Consider the following 16,288-nt stretch of genomic DNA (forward strand, 5'->3'; position numbering starts at 1 on the left):
TTGGGTCATTTATGGAAAATCATCTTCAACTTGTTCCTATGAATTCCTCCAAACCATAAACACTTAGGTGGAGACAATAGTAAAATGACACAGGTCTAGCAGAATGACTGAAATGCATCTTTAATGAGAAGTCACCTGATATGACGGAGCTGCTGCAGAGTCACTCCTGCCCCCTGGTGGCTGTCTCTGACACAGACACAGCTGTGTTTGGTCTGACTCTGAGCTCTGTGAGTGCTGTTGTCCAAAGTGGATTTTTGTTCCTCGGCAACCTGAGGCCCATCTGAGGGGCCCGACGGACTGTACGCAGTCTGGTTTCTGCCTCAGCAATGACCAGCAGTAACACAAGGCTCATCCACCACTTCCATGTTGACCAAACTGGCCTACAACGACTGAACTATTTTTGGGTTTGTGCATCTCAACCAACACTGCGCTCTGTGTGGGTGCTTCAGTAACATTCGCTTCCTGACCAGGACAGGATAAGACTGTTTATCTACAGCCCCTGACCTCCACCTCCAAACTCCAAATCACTGCTCAACAAAGTCACACTCTCCCCCTTCCACTCATTATCCAGCAGCACTCAGTCAGTCTGTGCACTGTATCAGCCTGATAAGGTGCTGCCCCCAACTGCACATGACAGAGTAATATTCTGCGGACACTCAACAAAACGCCCTCAAATGGAAGTTTGAAAATATCTCATATCATTTTAATAAGATGCAACTTTTATCCAACCATCCATTTTCTATACCCGACTATCCCTTTCAGGTTTCAGGAGGGCTGGAGCCAATCCCAGCTGTCAGCGGGCAAGAGGCGGGGTACACCCTGAGCTGGTCACCAGTCGTTCGCAACATATAGAGACAGACAACCATTCACACTCACACTCACACCTAAGGACAATTTAGAGTCACCAATTAACCTAATGAGCATGTTTTTGGTCTGTGGGAGGAAGCCGGAGTACCCGGAGAGAACCCACGCATGCACGGGAAGAACATGCAAAACTTCACACAGAAAGGCCCTCCCAAACTTCATGTTTAGGACTTAGAATAGTGCGCTGAAAAGGTCCTAATGTGTCTGTCTATTGTCTGTCTATCTATCAGGAAAATTAAGAGCTGACTGGCTGCACACATCTTTGGGCTTGAAGAGTATATCAAGTTGTTCCAGGTCAAAAGGCTGAAGTCCAGGTGATGTCAAGTTGCAAGTCTTTTCTGTCTCTTTTGTTGTCACTTTAAAATCACCAAATTCCAAAGTCTAGACTTCTGGCTGATTCCATTATAGCCGGTGTACGTCCAGTGTTTTTGGAGCTTGATCCGTAGGATAAATCACCTTCTGCTTTGTGGGCATTTACCGTTGTTTTTTCTTTCTGTATTTTTGGTCTCTTAAAAGTCTCCAACTTTATGGGAGTACAATAATAATGTGCCAGTGCAGAGAAGGTATCCACAAAAATCTGCCAGAGTTCAGCCAGCAGTGGATGGGTTGTGCTATTAGATGGTTGCACTTGTTTGAAAATGTCTGTAAATCTGTCTGAAGACCTTGAGGCACAAAGCTATCATCTTCTTCCTCCTCTGGAAACAAAAGGTTACCCACCTTCCCTCAATCCATTTTTAGCATCTGCAGTCATATCTGCAGAGAAAATGGCCTTGTTTCTTAAAAGCATCCTCTTCATAATGTAGCTGTGTTAAGTAAAAATGAGAAAGGAACAAAATAAATAAACTAGCTACTTTTCTGTAAAAGGTCAACACAGTTCAACAGTGCACCCACAACCCACATAAACCCTGTGTGATGACTAAGAGGTTCATTTCTCCCAAGTGATAGGCCTGTCAGATGTGAATATTTTGGAAAGACATGTATTACTGTATGAGACCTTTCAATGACAGGCATGAATACAGACACCTCTTTGTTCTTAAACAGAGAGTGGACTGGAAATTTAGTTTCGAGAGCCAGAAACCAACCAAGCCATCACTGAGTCACTTGTATTGTTCAATAATCCTCTCAGCCCCCTGTTAGTCATGTTTCCAAGCGTGAAAAGTGATTTAAAGCTGCACTAATCAATATTTTTCTATGAACAATGGGACAAACTACTACTTGTAATGTGACACGGGTCACTTGCAGTGATGAACCACAGAGAATAATCACCTGACTCTGCACTTGCCCTCAGCTCAGTGAAGTGTTTTATCTCCTACTTTGAGCTCTTTATTTTGGTTTTAAAGCCTGCAACCTTTTTGTTTTGGTTCAGTCTCATGCCTCTCATGATTCCAATAGCAGCATGCAGTTGTTTTCAGCTGAAAAGTCCTGATAAACCCGCTGTACACTCCCTGCTCAGCAGCAAACAGCAGGTAAGACAAAGTTAACGACTCACAGGTGGAACATAGCCGTGCATTTAGCAGCTAAAAAGCCAGATATTTTTCTCAGGGGTTGATGAGGTCCAAAACTGAGCTATAGAGTGAATATTGGACTGAACAAGTGTACACAAACATGACATGAATGACATGAACATGAATGCTGATGATGCTCTGAAGCTGCTGGATGTGTTAGCTATTGCTTACCAACACTATTAAAACTAATTGTTAAGTTATCAAATCTCTCACATTTGCTGAAGCCACAATGTCCATTTTACATCACTGAGTTCCTTATGTCTAAACACTTGGAATTGTTATTTATGCTAAAGAATACCAAGTAAATAGACGGTAAGTTGGTGTTTTTACAGTGTATATGTTGGTATGGTGAGGTGTGCAGTCCTGTGGTGTAAAGTACAACTCTTCCATATCTTTTTCTGTTCTTTATCTCATACTGTATGGGACACATGGCAACTTAAATTACGTGTCTAATTTTGATTTTATGTTGAACTCATTCATCATGGCTTCTTTTATCCACTTGAGGGAGCTGTTTACCAGGGAATGTCAGCATCTCAGTATTTGTTCAGACATGATGATCATGTAGAGAAAGATGGACAGTTTTACGAATATGATGAATATTTTATCCAGGTAAGGTGAAACATCAGGGACGTCATTACATAGATGTTGAATACACCAAAGAAAATTGGGCTTGATGGTTCTTTCTTGTGTTGGCTGCACGGTGGCGCAGCAGGTAGTGCGCGTGCCTCACAGCAAGAAGGTCGCAGGTTCGATTCCCGGGTCGGGCCTATCTGTGTGAAGTTTGCATGTTCTTCCCGTGCATGCGTGGGTTCTCTCTGGGCACTCCGGCTTCCTCCCACAGACCAAAAACATGCTCATTAGGTTGACTGGTGACTCTAAATTGCCCCTAGGTGTGAGTGTGAATGGTGTGTATGTGCCCTGTGATCGGCTGGTGACCGGTCCAGGGTGTATCCCGCCTCTTGCCTGTTGACAGCCGAGATAGGCTCCGGCCCCCCTGCGACCCCGAAAGGGATAAGCGGCATAGAAAATGGATGGATGGTTCTTTCTTGTTATATATGTGTATATTAATATATACAACCTCCAAACTAAACCATTTCCAAGACAACTGAGCAAGTGCATCAAATTAAAATTTAAAACTGCCATTGATATTTTGCTTATCTTAAGCAGATTACCATCATTCATCCATTTGGTCAACTTATTTGTCAGGTTTTCACTACACGATATTAATTAGAACTAAAGTGAAGAAATTCCACTCAGCTTTCACACATTAAATCTGATTTGATGCTCGCCCCTTTTATCTGGAAAACAGATGGAATGAAGTATCTGGGAATGAACATCATATCTCCTTTAACTAAAACCTTCAGCCTTACTGGTCCTGGCATCCTCCAGTCTATCAGGTATGACACCAACAGATGGATAGCCTCACCAGTGTCTCTATGGGGTAAAGCAGAAATTATGTTTTACCAAGACTTACTCATATCATTATATCTAGTCCTTAAATTTCCTCAAAAGTGATTTGGAGACAATAAATCCTTTTTTATTTGATTCCTTTGGCCTAACAAAAAGCCGAGAATTGCTCACAAGAAATTAATTATGCCCAGATTCAGAGGGGTCTATGAGTCCCAGATGTATTTCAGCGTTATCAATGCAAACCAACATGCCAATTCAATTCAATTCAATTCAATTCAATTCAATTCAATTCAATTCAATTCAATTCAATTCAATTCAATTCAATTTATTTGTATAGCGCCAAATCACAACAGAAGTTGTCTCAGGACACTTTCCATATAGAGCTGGTACAGACCAAGCTCTTTTATCTACAGAGAACCAACAATTCCCCCATGAGCAAGCACTTGGCGACAGTGGCGAGGAAAAACTTCCTTTTAACAAGCAGAAACCTCGAGCAGAACCAGACTCTGGGTGGGCGGCCATCTGCCTCGACCGGTTGGGTGAGAGAGGAAGAGCAAGAGAGGGAGAGTGAGACAGACAGACAGACAGACAGACAGCCAGACAGACAGACAGACAGACAGACAGACAGACAGACAGACAGACAGAAAAGCAGTCAGAGAGAGAGAGAGAGAGAGAGAGAGAGAGAGAGAGAGACAGAGACAGAGAGACAGACATGCAGTCACAGTAACAGTGACAGTGGATGTAATAACAGCAGTAGCAGTTGCAGTGGATGTCAGGCAGGGCCAAGGCAGGAGACGCAGCTGAAATCCACAATCCAGATTCAGCCACTGTCCATGGGAACCTGCAAGACGACAAAGCACAGAGACTCCGGGGAAGGAGCTAAGTTAGTAACACGCCGTGGTAGGACATGATAGTGTGCAGATGGAGAGGGACAGAAGGACAGAGGAGCAATCAGACTCTCCGGTAGGCAGCTCAGTTGTGAGTGGCTGGAGCAGACCATCATGTCTACAAATAAGAACATATCCTTGTCATCGTTGTGGTTCTGTCTACCACCACAATCTGATAACACTATCATTAGGTTTTCATGCTCTACTGTGAAGCAGCTGCACAGGAGATTCAGCACTGAGGAGCTTTTTCTTCCATTCCATTTAAGTCATGGCATCACAACGGGCAGGCCATTTTTTTTTAGTAAAACATCATTTCGACAACTTAAAAGTCAGTTTGACCTGGGGGTGCCCCTATAGCTCAGTTGGTAGGGTGCGCACCCCTTGCATTGAGGCTGTCTGTCCTCTGTAGTGGCTGCAGGCTTGACTCTCAGCTGCGGCTCATTTGCTGCATGTTGTCCCCTCTCTCTCTGTCCCCTTTCCTATCATACCTTCAGCTGTCTCTATTATAAAGGCTAAAAAGCTAAAAGGCTAAAAAGGAGCTGTGTCTCACACTAGGAGTGGGATCAGCTTTTTAAGAAGGCACCCTTGTCAAGTGGGGTGGTCTCAAATATATCAGCTTTGACCTCTTCGAATTGTGTCAGATTTAGGTTTATACATGATTTTGGTTAGAATTAACACCCCTGTCAGGGTTTTTTCATTTTAATTTTGCAGTATGTCCCATAGTTTGTTGGAGTCACTGTTGACTGGCTCTACTAAGACTTCATTTTAATCTGGAAGCAGCACAAACCAGCCTGCCGCTCTCAGGGTTTGTGGCTGGAGGAACACCTGATCCTGCTGAACGCGGAACAGGCAACCTGCCTGCTGAAAGACTCTGATAAGCGTCTGAAGGCCCACTGGGACACTCTCTGCAAGTTCCTTGCTTGATTGTGTAGTAAATACTTACGGATTACATTTACCTTAGCAATTAAGACTTGTTAAGTAACACAATCCTTCCAATGCTTCCACTTGAGAAGGCTGTACAAACGATGCATATGAAAGGACATGACAGTTTCATTTTCAGCAAGTTTATTTCAGTATAAGTGGTTTTTAAAACACCTCATACTCTTTCACCAAACATCTCGTTGTTCTTGCAACCTCCGAGATAAGCAAGCATGACATTAACATCTTCAAACATGGCGAAGTCCAACATGATTAAACTCTGTGCCCAACAACATTTTGAAGCAAACTATTTGACAAGAGTCGACATTAAGACATGTGGGGAGCAAACCATCACATGAGAACCAATAATTATACTTTGTACATGTAAAACCTGACTAAAAAGAGACTAAGTGGCTGGCTTACAGCAGCCGACGCAGAAAAGAGCAGTGATCTGACAAAATTAAACAATGCCCTAACAGTGACCTCCTCTTCAGCCTCCTAAGCCTTGTGTGTGTGTGACTGTGTGTATGCATGCGTGTGCACTTGTGTTCTATCATACAAACAGTACAGTACATAAAAACCCAATGTGTTCTAATAAGGCATTATGTGGCAAAACACAAAATCAGAAAACAGAAACTCCACAGAGCAAAAAAAAAAAAAAAAACAACACACAAAAAAAAAACAGCATTAATGCCAGAAAATCAGTTTTTTAAGGCCAAGAAAACAGAACAAAGTACACCATGAAGAGGGAGAAGAGCTGCATGAAATCAAGTTTCAGTACTGATGAAACCTTAAATGTCAGTACAGACACCATTTACTAATCTGGGGAAGAAAGAGATGATGAAAGAAGTATGATGCAGGAAATATCTGGGCTCTACCTGACAAAAATGTTTTTTTGCTCTGGGTTAGTAAACTGGACTTGGGTTGTAACAGCTAACATTTGTCTGCAGAAGCCAATCCACAGAGTAACAACATAAACGTCTGCTGTCCACACTGGAATGGGTTACTAATTCACTGTAGCGAGGGCAAAACCAAAGAGTGTGCATTCACTTCACAGGTGGTGATCGTAGCATAATGAGCTGGGACAGTACCATAAAAAGTACAGATATAAAATACATTCATGAAGACATCTTTACAAACAAAACAAGAACAAGGTCAATAGAAAGCAGAACACCATCAGTTCAAATGGCTCAAGCCAAGAGGCAAAACACAAATATCAGTTAATGGACTACAGTACAGAGTTCGGGGGCAGAACACAGACGATGATTCCCAAAAATGGTTTTTGTGTTAATATATTTATGGACGTGCAATAGTTAGATTCTGTATCTACAGAGAGACAACATCCTCACAGGATATTATCTCTGCTCTCTCAACTGGTACTGAAGATTGGTCTCATCATACTACCCAGAACCATCCAGATCACAAAAGAATCCACGTTTTGTCACATACCTCTCGCAGTTGTCTAGCAATGCAGTTCATTAGAGGTGTCTTACAGCTCACAGCAAAGCAAAATGACGTTTTAAAATTCTCTTTCCAGAAACAGCGTCCCTGTTGGGGCCTGGTCATACTGACACTTGTATCAGCTAATAGATCAAAACCAGTTCATTTTAATGGAATTACCACAGACTGAGAGCAAATAAATGGCTGAATACTTACATTTTATGTTGATTCATCATTTAAGTCACTGAATTGGTAAAAATGCCAAGCATTCACAAACCTACTGCTTTTCTTTGTCTTATATGATGGTAAACTAAATAGCTTTGCATTCTGGACCATTTTGGACACAATGTGCAACCACCTAGAAAATCAAGATAAAACGAAGGAAAAATAATTGACAGTAAAACTAATTGTTATCTGCATCCCTGAAATCTGCACCAGGCTTTTGCATAGAGTTTTGACTAACTTTGAAATGGAGATTCACATCATTAACCCATAACCCTAACCCACGAGAGACAGGGCAGCAAATGGAAGCACAACGCTTAAATAAACTGTGAACTGTCTGTCTAGTGACAGAGCTAACTAGTATGTTACTAGCTAGCAAGTGTCGTTCTTTTAAAAATGCGGGATAGCCTGGTTGTCTGTTGTGGCTGGCTCATGCTATAGCATAACCCTGGTTAGGTCGCCAGCCCACTCGCCGACTAGCGCCACAAGAAGTCAGTATGTCAACAAACTTCTGTTCCTGGAAAGCAAACTGTTTCTGGAAATGTTGCTGTTGAAATCCCACATGTATCTACAACAGAACCCAAACTATCTGCATTACTAGATACCACAACAGTCAGTTAAAACATGTCTTTGTGATTTTGTTTGAATTAAGCCTTTACATTTTTTCCGAAACCGGATGGTGAGCCTGACTCTTCATCACAACTGCTGACAACAAAGTGCATCTTCACCCACAGCTGATCCTGTACCTTCTCAAAGGTTTCTGTACCTATTCAACAGTAGATGGACAGTGCTGCCTAAGCCATGGTGGTGATGGTGGTGCTGCAATGGTGTCCGCTCCGACACAGTTCCCTGAGAACCCACTTCCTCTCCGACTACAGCTATGGCAAAATGCTGGGGACGATAATTTGTGGTCCTGAATGATTTAAAAAAAAACAATAAATACACGTTTTACAGAATGATATGGTGCAGCATTACAAGGAGAGGACATATTAAAAGCCAGTATTTACAAATAGTTCTGATGATCTCAACAATGCTGTGAGGGACTTTTCTCCCTCAAAGCCAGGAATATTCTCCTATCATGGTACATGTGTTAAATACAGACATACAACAGTGTGCTGGTGGTGGAAAATAAAGGTGTATCTACGTATGAGGACACTACATGGTGCCACTGGTATCCAATCACTGAGCTGTTTGGTTGCGCTGAGTGTCAAAGACTTTGTTAATGCGTTTAACGATCACCAGTCTCTAAAGTGGTGATCATTCAAATACACAAACAATTCAAATTAAGTAAATGATGAAACATGATCCACAGCTGACTCTTCCCACTGCCTCGCACTAGGCACCAATGTTACATAGACAGCTATAGTACACACTGTACTATCACCAAAATATGTAACGATTACTGCTCCAATATTTTCTATTTGTACATACTGTATACAGCATTTGTCTATATATTTGTATTTTTTTTCGATGTTGTGTTGTTTGCATTCTATATTCCAGTCTCTGGATGCTTATTTTGGCTTCAAGCAATGAACCGCTCCTATGGATAATGAGTTTGCATGACAAACAGGGTCTCTCTTTCCCTGGCGTGCTTGACAAACTCAAATCCTTCACAGTTGCTTCAGTGTCCACCTCTTCCTCACAGTCCTTTTTTTGACCCCATATATATATATGTATATATATATATATATATATTTAATATTATAAAAAATAAGTTATTGCGCATCCAAAAAAAGTGCATTGTATATTTGAAAAATATCTATTTCTCTCTTTTCCATTTTTCTTCATGTTTCCTGCTAATCGGGGTGATTTCCCATCGACAGATTTGGGATGGCAGCCAAGTTTACGCCTGTTCCTTCTTCACTCCAACGCACCGTGCCACTGATGGGGAGTGATGGGGAGTAGAAGGGGAGTGGGGACAGAAGAAGAGAGGGGGAGAAGGGAGGAGAGACATGGGTAACTGAAGGACGTCTTGCTACGCGATGACCATGGGAACGTCGTCTGAGAAGCCACTGATCATGGGAGCATCTTCATCATCATCACCTTGAGCGGAAGAGGGAGGGAAGAGAAGAAAGAGGAATGTTTCAGAAAATGTCCTGCTGTTAAAGCTATTCAGTATGTTCAAATTAGTGTTTTGTGTCTTCAGGTAGCATTTTTCAGCTCATTGTTTTCCAGCTGAAGCAGGCCGCTGTTCGTAGTGAAAAATGTAAAGTTAGCAACTTGCTTGTGAGCGTAGTGCTAGAGCTGTTGAAGAGCAAAACAGAGCTAAAAAGAGTGAATTTGGGACAACAAGTGCCCCTTGTTACCTTTTAAGACGCAATTTGTCTGATCTCCAAAGTGAGATAAGTTACTCCAAGTTACAAAATTTCTGCTTAACACTAAACTGTGAGATTCTATCTTTTCCTCCTGACATGACATATAATGTTTGTGTTTTCCAAATGGGAGAACACACATTGTGTCTTTTTAAATACAAGGTACAGTATTAAGTGAGTCAAACAACACCTTGACACTTGTTTTGTTCCCCCGATATTTAGTAGTTAATCAGAGAATAAAAAATGAAGAGCGTCTGTAGTGAAGGTCAATATTGATTTAGAGAGAAATTATAATGGGATGTATAAATGGAAACCTGGAGTAGCAAACGGGATAATGTTAGTGGTGAAGTCTGCTCTGCATACTGCTGGAAATGAGGATAAAGGTCCGGTTTATAATCTTGACATACTGACATGACTGAAAATCCAGCATCACCAGTTTTAGGGATTCAAATGAAACAGTTTATCAGTATATCAAAGCCTTTTCAGAACAATTACAATCGCAGCTGAACACGAGAAACGAAGTCATAAAGAGTTTCTGTTGCTTTGGTTACACGGACAGACGGGCGACATTAGCATTCACAGCCATCACATTGACTGCCTCTGCTCGGATGCGCTGTGATAAAACTGAACCAACCAAGTGAATTTCCGCTGTACGTAACGTGTCTTGAGTCATAAACTATTTGTCTTCCTGTAGTGTCAGCCAGCAGCGGCTCTGAGAAATGTGCCTCCATACAACACACAGATGAAAAGGAGCACAGGGAGGTTCACCTCTTCACATCTCTTCTTACATTTCACATGCTTCCTCCAATTCACAAGGAGCATGAATGTGTTTTTTACACTTTTCAGTGTCCAGTTGCTTTTCATTTTTATCTCCCTCAGAATCTCCACCTTCGCCGCTTCACAGGCACCTTGACCAGCCCCTGGGACTTCCTCTGCAGTGACAGTGACATGAGCCCCTGCAGGCTTCCCACTCATAAATTGTGTAAATTGCACTCACTGAAGCATCCGGTCAAGTCCAATACCAGAGCCTGGTACTGAACCCTAATGATCTCTGCAGTCTCAGCCAACAGCTGTAAAAACATTTGACTTGTCTCACCCAGTTCATCCCCGGAGGAGAAGATGGCAGAGCCCAGGCGGGAGTTGTAATGGGAGTTCGCGAAGGCAGTAAAATTGTTCTGCAGTCGCCGGTGCCGGAGGTAGAGCACCACCAAGCCGCCACACACTCCAAGCAGCAGCAAGAAGAGGACCGGGACCACCACCGCTGCCATGTCTCCTGAGTGGCCCTCACCCCGGGAGGCATCACTGGCCCCTGGACGGATGAGAAGTAGCATGTTCAGTATGAATGAAAAAAGTGCAAGCTTTTTCCACTCTGCTGTGAGCTCATGTTTCACAGTGTGGCTGTATGTTGCAGTACCTGCAGTGAGCTGGTTATACAGGAGGAGTGCAGGTTCCCCACACAGCTGGCCATTTAGCAGGCAGCGCGCCTGCACAGAGAAAGTGTAGTTGTGTCCCACCGTCAGGCTGCTGATGCGGAAGTAGGTCTCTGTGGTGTTTCCCAGGTAGGAGGTCTGGTTGGTCACACTGTCATACACATGCACTTCATAGCCCTGGAAACAGCATATACAGGTCAATGGAGGATATTAAGAGCACACAACTACACAACTTTAAGTACAAAACATGCTTCTTTTGGACTGTTATTCAACTTTACTGACTGGGTTTCTACTGCTTCCTGATTGGATCTTACAGTTTTTAAAAGGGTAATTATTCATTAGAAGTCTACAATTAAATATGCCACGAGTCTGTTGTGCAAAGTTAGACTGTAGAAAATGGATGAGTGGACAAGAAGAAAAACGTGTTGGTTGCTGGTGTCTCACCCTGCTCTCATTGAAGCCCTTCTCTCTCACAGCCAGACTCTTCCAGAAGAGGAACACGTGGTCTTTCTCTGTCAAAATTTTCAGGGCTTCAGGAGCTGGAAGAGGAACTGCAGCAGAGGGAGAATACTTCTTTAAGAAATGTATTTCTTTGTAAAGACAAGTGAAGTTTTAAAAAGTGATTGGTGGTACTGTAGTTTAGCCCAGTCTCTTAGCACTGACAGACAGGAGCCTGCACAGGTACAAACATACAGTACCATGGATGTGTTCACATGTGAATCACATGTATGCAAGGGCACACAGTGAAACAAATGTTAGAATTAGGGCTGCAACGAAAGACATTCAATTTATATCTATCAATTTATTATCAGAAAAAAGTACATTGCTCATCACCAGCTTCCTCAGTACAAGGTGTCAGCTTATTGCTTTATTTATTGGAACGGAGATCAATAAAAGTGGTGAACGACACACAGGAGAATTTGGAACCTACAACACTTCATCACTTCAAATGAAATGCTTACTTCATTTGCTGCCAATTAATTCCTGTTCATTGATGAATCAACTGAAGGTTTGCTTAACTTTAGCACTTCTGTCCTCTTTACAGCATTAAGGAAACTTTACAGTCAGCCAAAGTCCTCATAAGAGACAACACTCCTTTGGTTACTTGTCCTTCTCACATCACCTTCTCTTATCAAAGAGATCAATGCATCCAAACAGGACTCTGATAGAACACTTGTAATTAGTGCTGTCAGGCGATTAAAAAAATTAATCTAATTAATTACAGGATTTGTAATTAATTAATTGAATTAATCGCATTTTAATCTCATATCTGCTAAAGGTCCCCAAATAAAGAATTTGAATTCTAGGACATTACAAAATTGTAGTGCATGACTAATCAATTGAATACACCAAGAAGAGAAGATCTGATATCCACATTTTTATTGGTGAAGTGTGCTTCATAAATGAAATTCAGATGACGCTATCTGAAACGCCTCTTTTAGGCCCTCGTCTTCCACGATTGAAAACGGCCTGCAATCAGCAGCAACCCACTTTGCGATTGAGTTTGTCAGTTTTTCTGTCGTGGCTTTGCTCATTCGTTTTCCTAACTCAGCAAGTGTGGGTTGGCGGAGTGAGCTCACGGTAGCACTAGTGGCACTAGCAGCAACTACATATTTAGCATGATAGCATGGTGGAACAAGTGGTAACACTGTCGCCTCACAGCTAGAAGGTCCCAGGTTCGAATCCCGCTGTGGGCGCTGGTGGCGTGTCCTCCACCATGCCTTAGTGCCTGCTGCTCGAGGAAAAAGGGGCCTTTCTGTTGTTCTCCCCGTGTTCACCCGGGGGTCCAACCCATCCGTAATAACCCCCACTAAAAACATGCAAGAAGACAAAGGAGTACTGGTCCCCAGGCACGGGCGTCAGCATTGCCTGGTCTGCTGCGGAGGATCGACAGATCGAGGATGGGTCAAATGCGGAAAAAACTAATTTCACGGAAAAGCATGGCGTGTAGTGCAACTAACACCTTGTGTAATGTGATTAATAAAGTACGTTTCTTCTTCTTCTTTAGCGTTTAAATGATAATTCAGGCTGGAGCTGCTACGGTGATAGGAAAATTCTTTTTTACACAAGGTACAAATCACTGCGTTCTTGTTAATAGTCCCGTCTTTGTTCTTTTCATAAATAAACTTTCAAATAAAGTTTTTATAAGTAAAGTTTTTATAAATAAACTTGCCGTTCAAAGGTCCAAGTAGGCTTGCCTCGCTCTCCGGAGTCGCATCCATGTCTGTTGTCACCCTGCTTTTGACTAGTGGCGCAGGTAGGATGCGACCTGCCGCTGCAGCCTACGGGTCACTCAAAGGGCCAAATTTAAAATGCTTGCGCATTGACTTGCCACTCATGATTAATTGCGTTAATTTTTATAGCACGTTAATTTGCAGCGTAATTAATTAATCTAATTAACGCGTTAAACTGACAGCCCTACTTGTAATTTCATTTTGATTTAGAACTCTGTACCATCAAAATTGGGCCTAATGAGCCATACACACATATACACTGCAATACCAGGACTATGCTGTATGTAGCCATAAAGTGCAGCTTGAATCATTACACAGGGGAATGGGACTTAGCAATGGGTGAATGAATCAACTTTTCTGAAGGAGCTATAACTTGTGATGTGCATTAACGGGATGGGTAGTGAAGTTCCAAATCAAAAGAAATGAAGCTCAGTGGATGTGTAGGCTGTACGTGCTGTGAGTGTACCTGTGCTCAGAGTGAAGCTGGCCTCCTTGCTCATGTTGCGCAGCCGGACAGAGACGCTGTACCGTCCCCCAGGCTCCAGGCCTTTCAGCAGGTACTCCACTGTGTTGTTCTGGGTGGTCAGCTTGTAGTCCCGCTCCACCTTGCGGATCACGTCCCGCACATGGATGGCATATGTCTACGGATACACAGTCAGAGAGAGTCAGAGAGAAGACGGGAAGACACAACAGCAAAGCACATCCAGTCAGAAGAAGAAGTGACAATAACAGATGACACAGCTGGGATAAGTCAGGCACATGACTGGTTTCCTATGAAAAGGCATCTGTCAGTACAGGTGTCAATATCAGGATCTGCATAACTGATTGTGGGGGAAGAATCCTGTTTATTTGATTTGTATCCAGCTCGGGCAGGTATCTGTATCTGATGCATGTCAGCATCACAGCGACATGCTGCAGTGCTGTACCAGAGGCGTGTTTGGGGCGTCGTAGGGCGGCTGCCACTTCAGCATGGCCTGCGTCTTGTCTGCTCGCACACGGTGGAGGTTCCTGGGTGGCAGCCTCTCGTTGGGAATCATTTTCACCACAGCATACTCAGAGGGTGGGCCCAGGAAGGGAGAGACGGCACGCACCTGAAGGCAGAACACAAAAATGACGAGTGAGTCATGATGGCTCCGGACAGTCAGAGAGTGATGGAACATAAACCAAAGAAAAGGCTGAAGACCAACATCAGAATGTGCTGATATAATCAGCTTCTTCCTCTCAGCTGTCACTCTGCTGAAGTGTACAGTGAATCAAATCTAATCCAATCAGCCAACCATGTTGTTAGCTACATGTTGCTCAGTATTGTCTATTTAGTGCTGCAACAATTTGATGTATTGATAAAGCAACACTGGCCGGGTCCAGGCTTTAAAAATATCTTCTTTTCTCTGTTATACATCATTGCAAATTGAACGTGTTTGGGTTTCAGACTGTTGCATATCAAATGATTACTTTTTACATAAGCTTTTCATGAGCAAAATGATCAACATGCATGTTTTCATAACAGGTGTGCAGATTATATAAATGTAGTTTACCGCTCAAACACACGTTTAAAAGACATATCTAATGAATTGATTCACCAAAAAACACTGGTAGATACTGATTGACAATGTTAATAATCATCAGTTGCAGCCACCATGTATTTGTTCACCCTATTCAATCTCCTGCTTAGTATGATCATTTTTACAGTCTTATTTACAGGAGGTGTTGAATAGACATAGAATAACAATAAATATGAACTATGTGGAATTATCGAATGTGATATTGTTTAAAACCCTGGCTATTATTAAACATTACTTTGAATACAGTGTGCTTGTAGTTAAACACAGTAAAGCGGCTGAATATAAATTCAGTCACGTTGCTTCGATCAGCTGCTGGCTTCCCACAGCACCTCACACGCCGGTGATGGCAGAGCTGAGGAGCAGACTGCGGTTCGCCTTTGCACCTGCATTCGTCTAATTTTACACCAAATACTTATCACTTCTGCTCTGACTTTGTTTTTGGTTTGGACAGACTGGGGAGGATTTTTTTCTCGGGTGAAAACACTGAGGGATTGCCTGACAGATGTGATTACTTTCACTTCAGATATTTGGGAGTTCAGATATCTGCCCAGATGTCTGTTGAATAAACACTGGACTGATTATAGCTTTACTGCACAAGGCCCAGAGTAAAATACAAATGTAGCGGTGCGGCATCATTCTCATCAGATACTCAATCATTATATGATTCAAGAGAAAACAGAAGTGGAACTTTAAGGGAGCGACACAGTTCACAATGAACGGTGAGGACAAGCTGTGATGCTGAGGGGACTCACCAGGAAGAGATACTGCTCATCACTGTCAACTGTGACCGTCAGGCTCAGAGACGTGCTGCTGACCTGACGAGGACTGCGGTACAGATCTAGGAAGGAGGTGGCATAAAACACACCATACACCTACACACGTACACGCACGCACACGCACACACACACACACACACACACACACACACACACACACACACACACACACACACACACACACACACACACACACACACACACACACACACACACACACACACACCACTAAGTGTCAGCTCAGTAAAGCAGTTCAGAGTTGTTCTATTTAAAGTTTCATTTCCACAAATGGATCATGATCAATACCACAGTACTACAGAGCACTTGTTCCCAACCCTTTTGGTTTATGGCCTGTTGAAATAAAGGAACATCGACCTGCAGTCCCGACTGGCAGGTTGTCAGGACTTTTGAGACAGATTGCTCTTTTTCAGGTGGTTCAATGTGCCTTTTTCCCCCTGTAAAATCTCATAGCACAGACATATTCTGTATGTCAACTTTAGGGTCTTTCAGATGCTGTTTTCTGATGATACATCTCATCCTCACCAGAGAAGAAGAACAATTCTTCATGTTCATGTTAGTGTTAGTTAGTCAGTTGTTTGTTGTGGAAGTTTTTGTTCTATGACCTTCACACCACTTTCTGGAAATGTGCTGCTGATGTTTTACTCCCGTGCACATGTCACAATATATTGATAAATATATTGCGACGTGTATTTACATGTATATTAATA

General features: G+C 42.6%; 1 protein-coding gene across 3 annotated transcripts in view; it reads right to left on the reverse strand.

Annotated features, from left to right (window-relative positions):
- Window positions 1-5,715: 5,715 nt before the first annotated feature.
- Window positions 5,716-16,288, reverse strand: part of sorl1 (sortilin-related receptor, L(DLR class) A repeats containing) — a 92,564-nt gene continuing 81,991 nt past the window's right edge. For all 3 annotated transcript variants that reach the window (XM_070971248.1, XM_070971247.1, XM_070971246.1), the window contains exons 42-48: window positions 15,537-15,656; window positions 14,149-14,313; window positions 13,689-13,863; window positions 11,433-11,539; window positions 10,973-11,165; window positions 10,655-10,867; window positions 5,716-9,289 (exon numbers count right to left, since the gene is read on the reverse strand). In XM_070971248.1, the coding sequence (XP_070827349.1) occupies window positions 9,222-9,289; window positions 10,655-10,867; window positions 10,973-11,165; window positions 11,433-11,539; window positions 13,689-13,863; window positions 14,149-14,313; window positions 15,537-15,656 (1,041 nt within the window). In that variant the 3' untranslated portion in view covers window positions 5,716-9,221. The remainder of the gene's footprint in view (window positions 9,290-10,654; window positions 10,868-10,972; window positions 11,166-11,432; window positions 11,540-13,688; window positions 13,864-14,148; window positions 14,314-15,536; window positions 15,657-16,288) is intronic.

The sequence above is a fragment of the Chaetodon trifascialis genome, chromosome 9 (genome assembly GCF_039877785.1).
Source record: "Chaetodon trifascialis isolate fChaTrf1 chromosome 9, fChaTrf1.hap1, whole genome shotgun sequence".
In the NCBI taxonomy this organism is placed as follows: Eukaryota; Metazoa; Chordata; class Actinopteri; order Chaetodontiformes; family Chaetodontidae; genus Chaetodon; species Chaetodon trifascialis.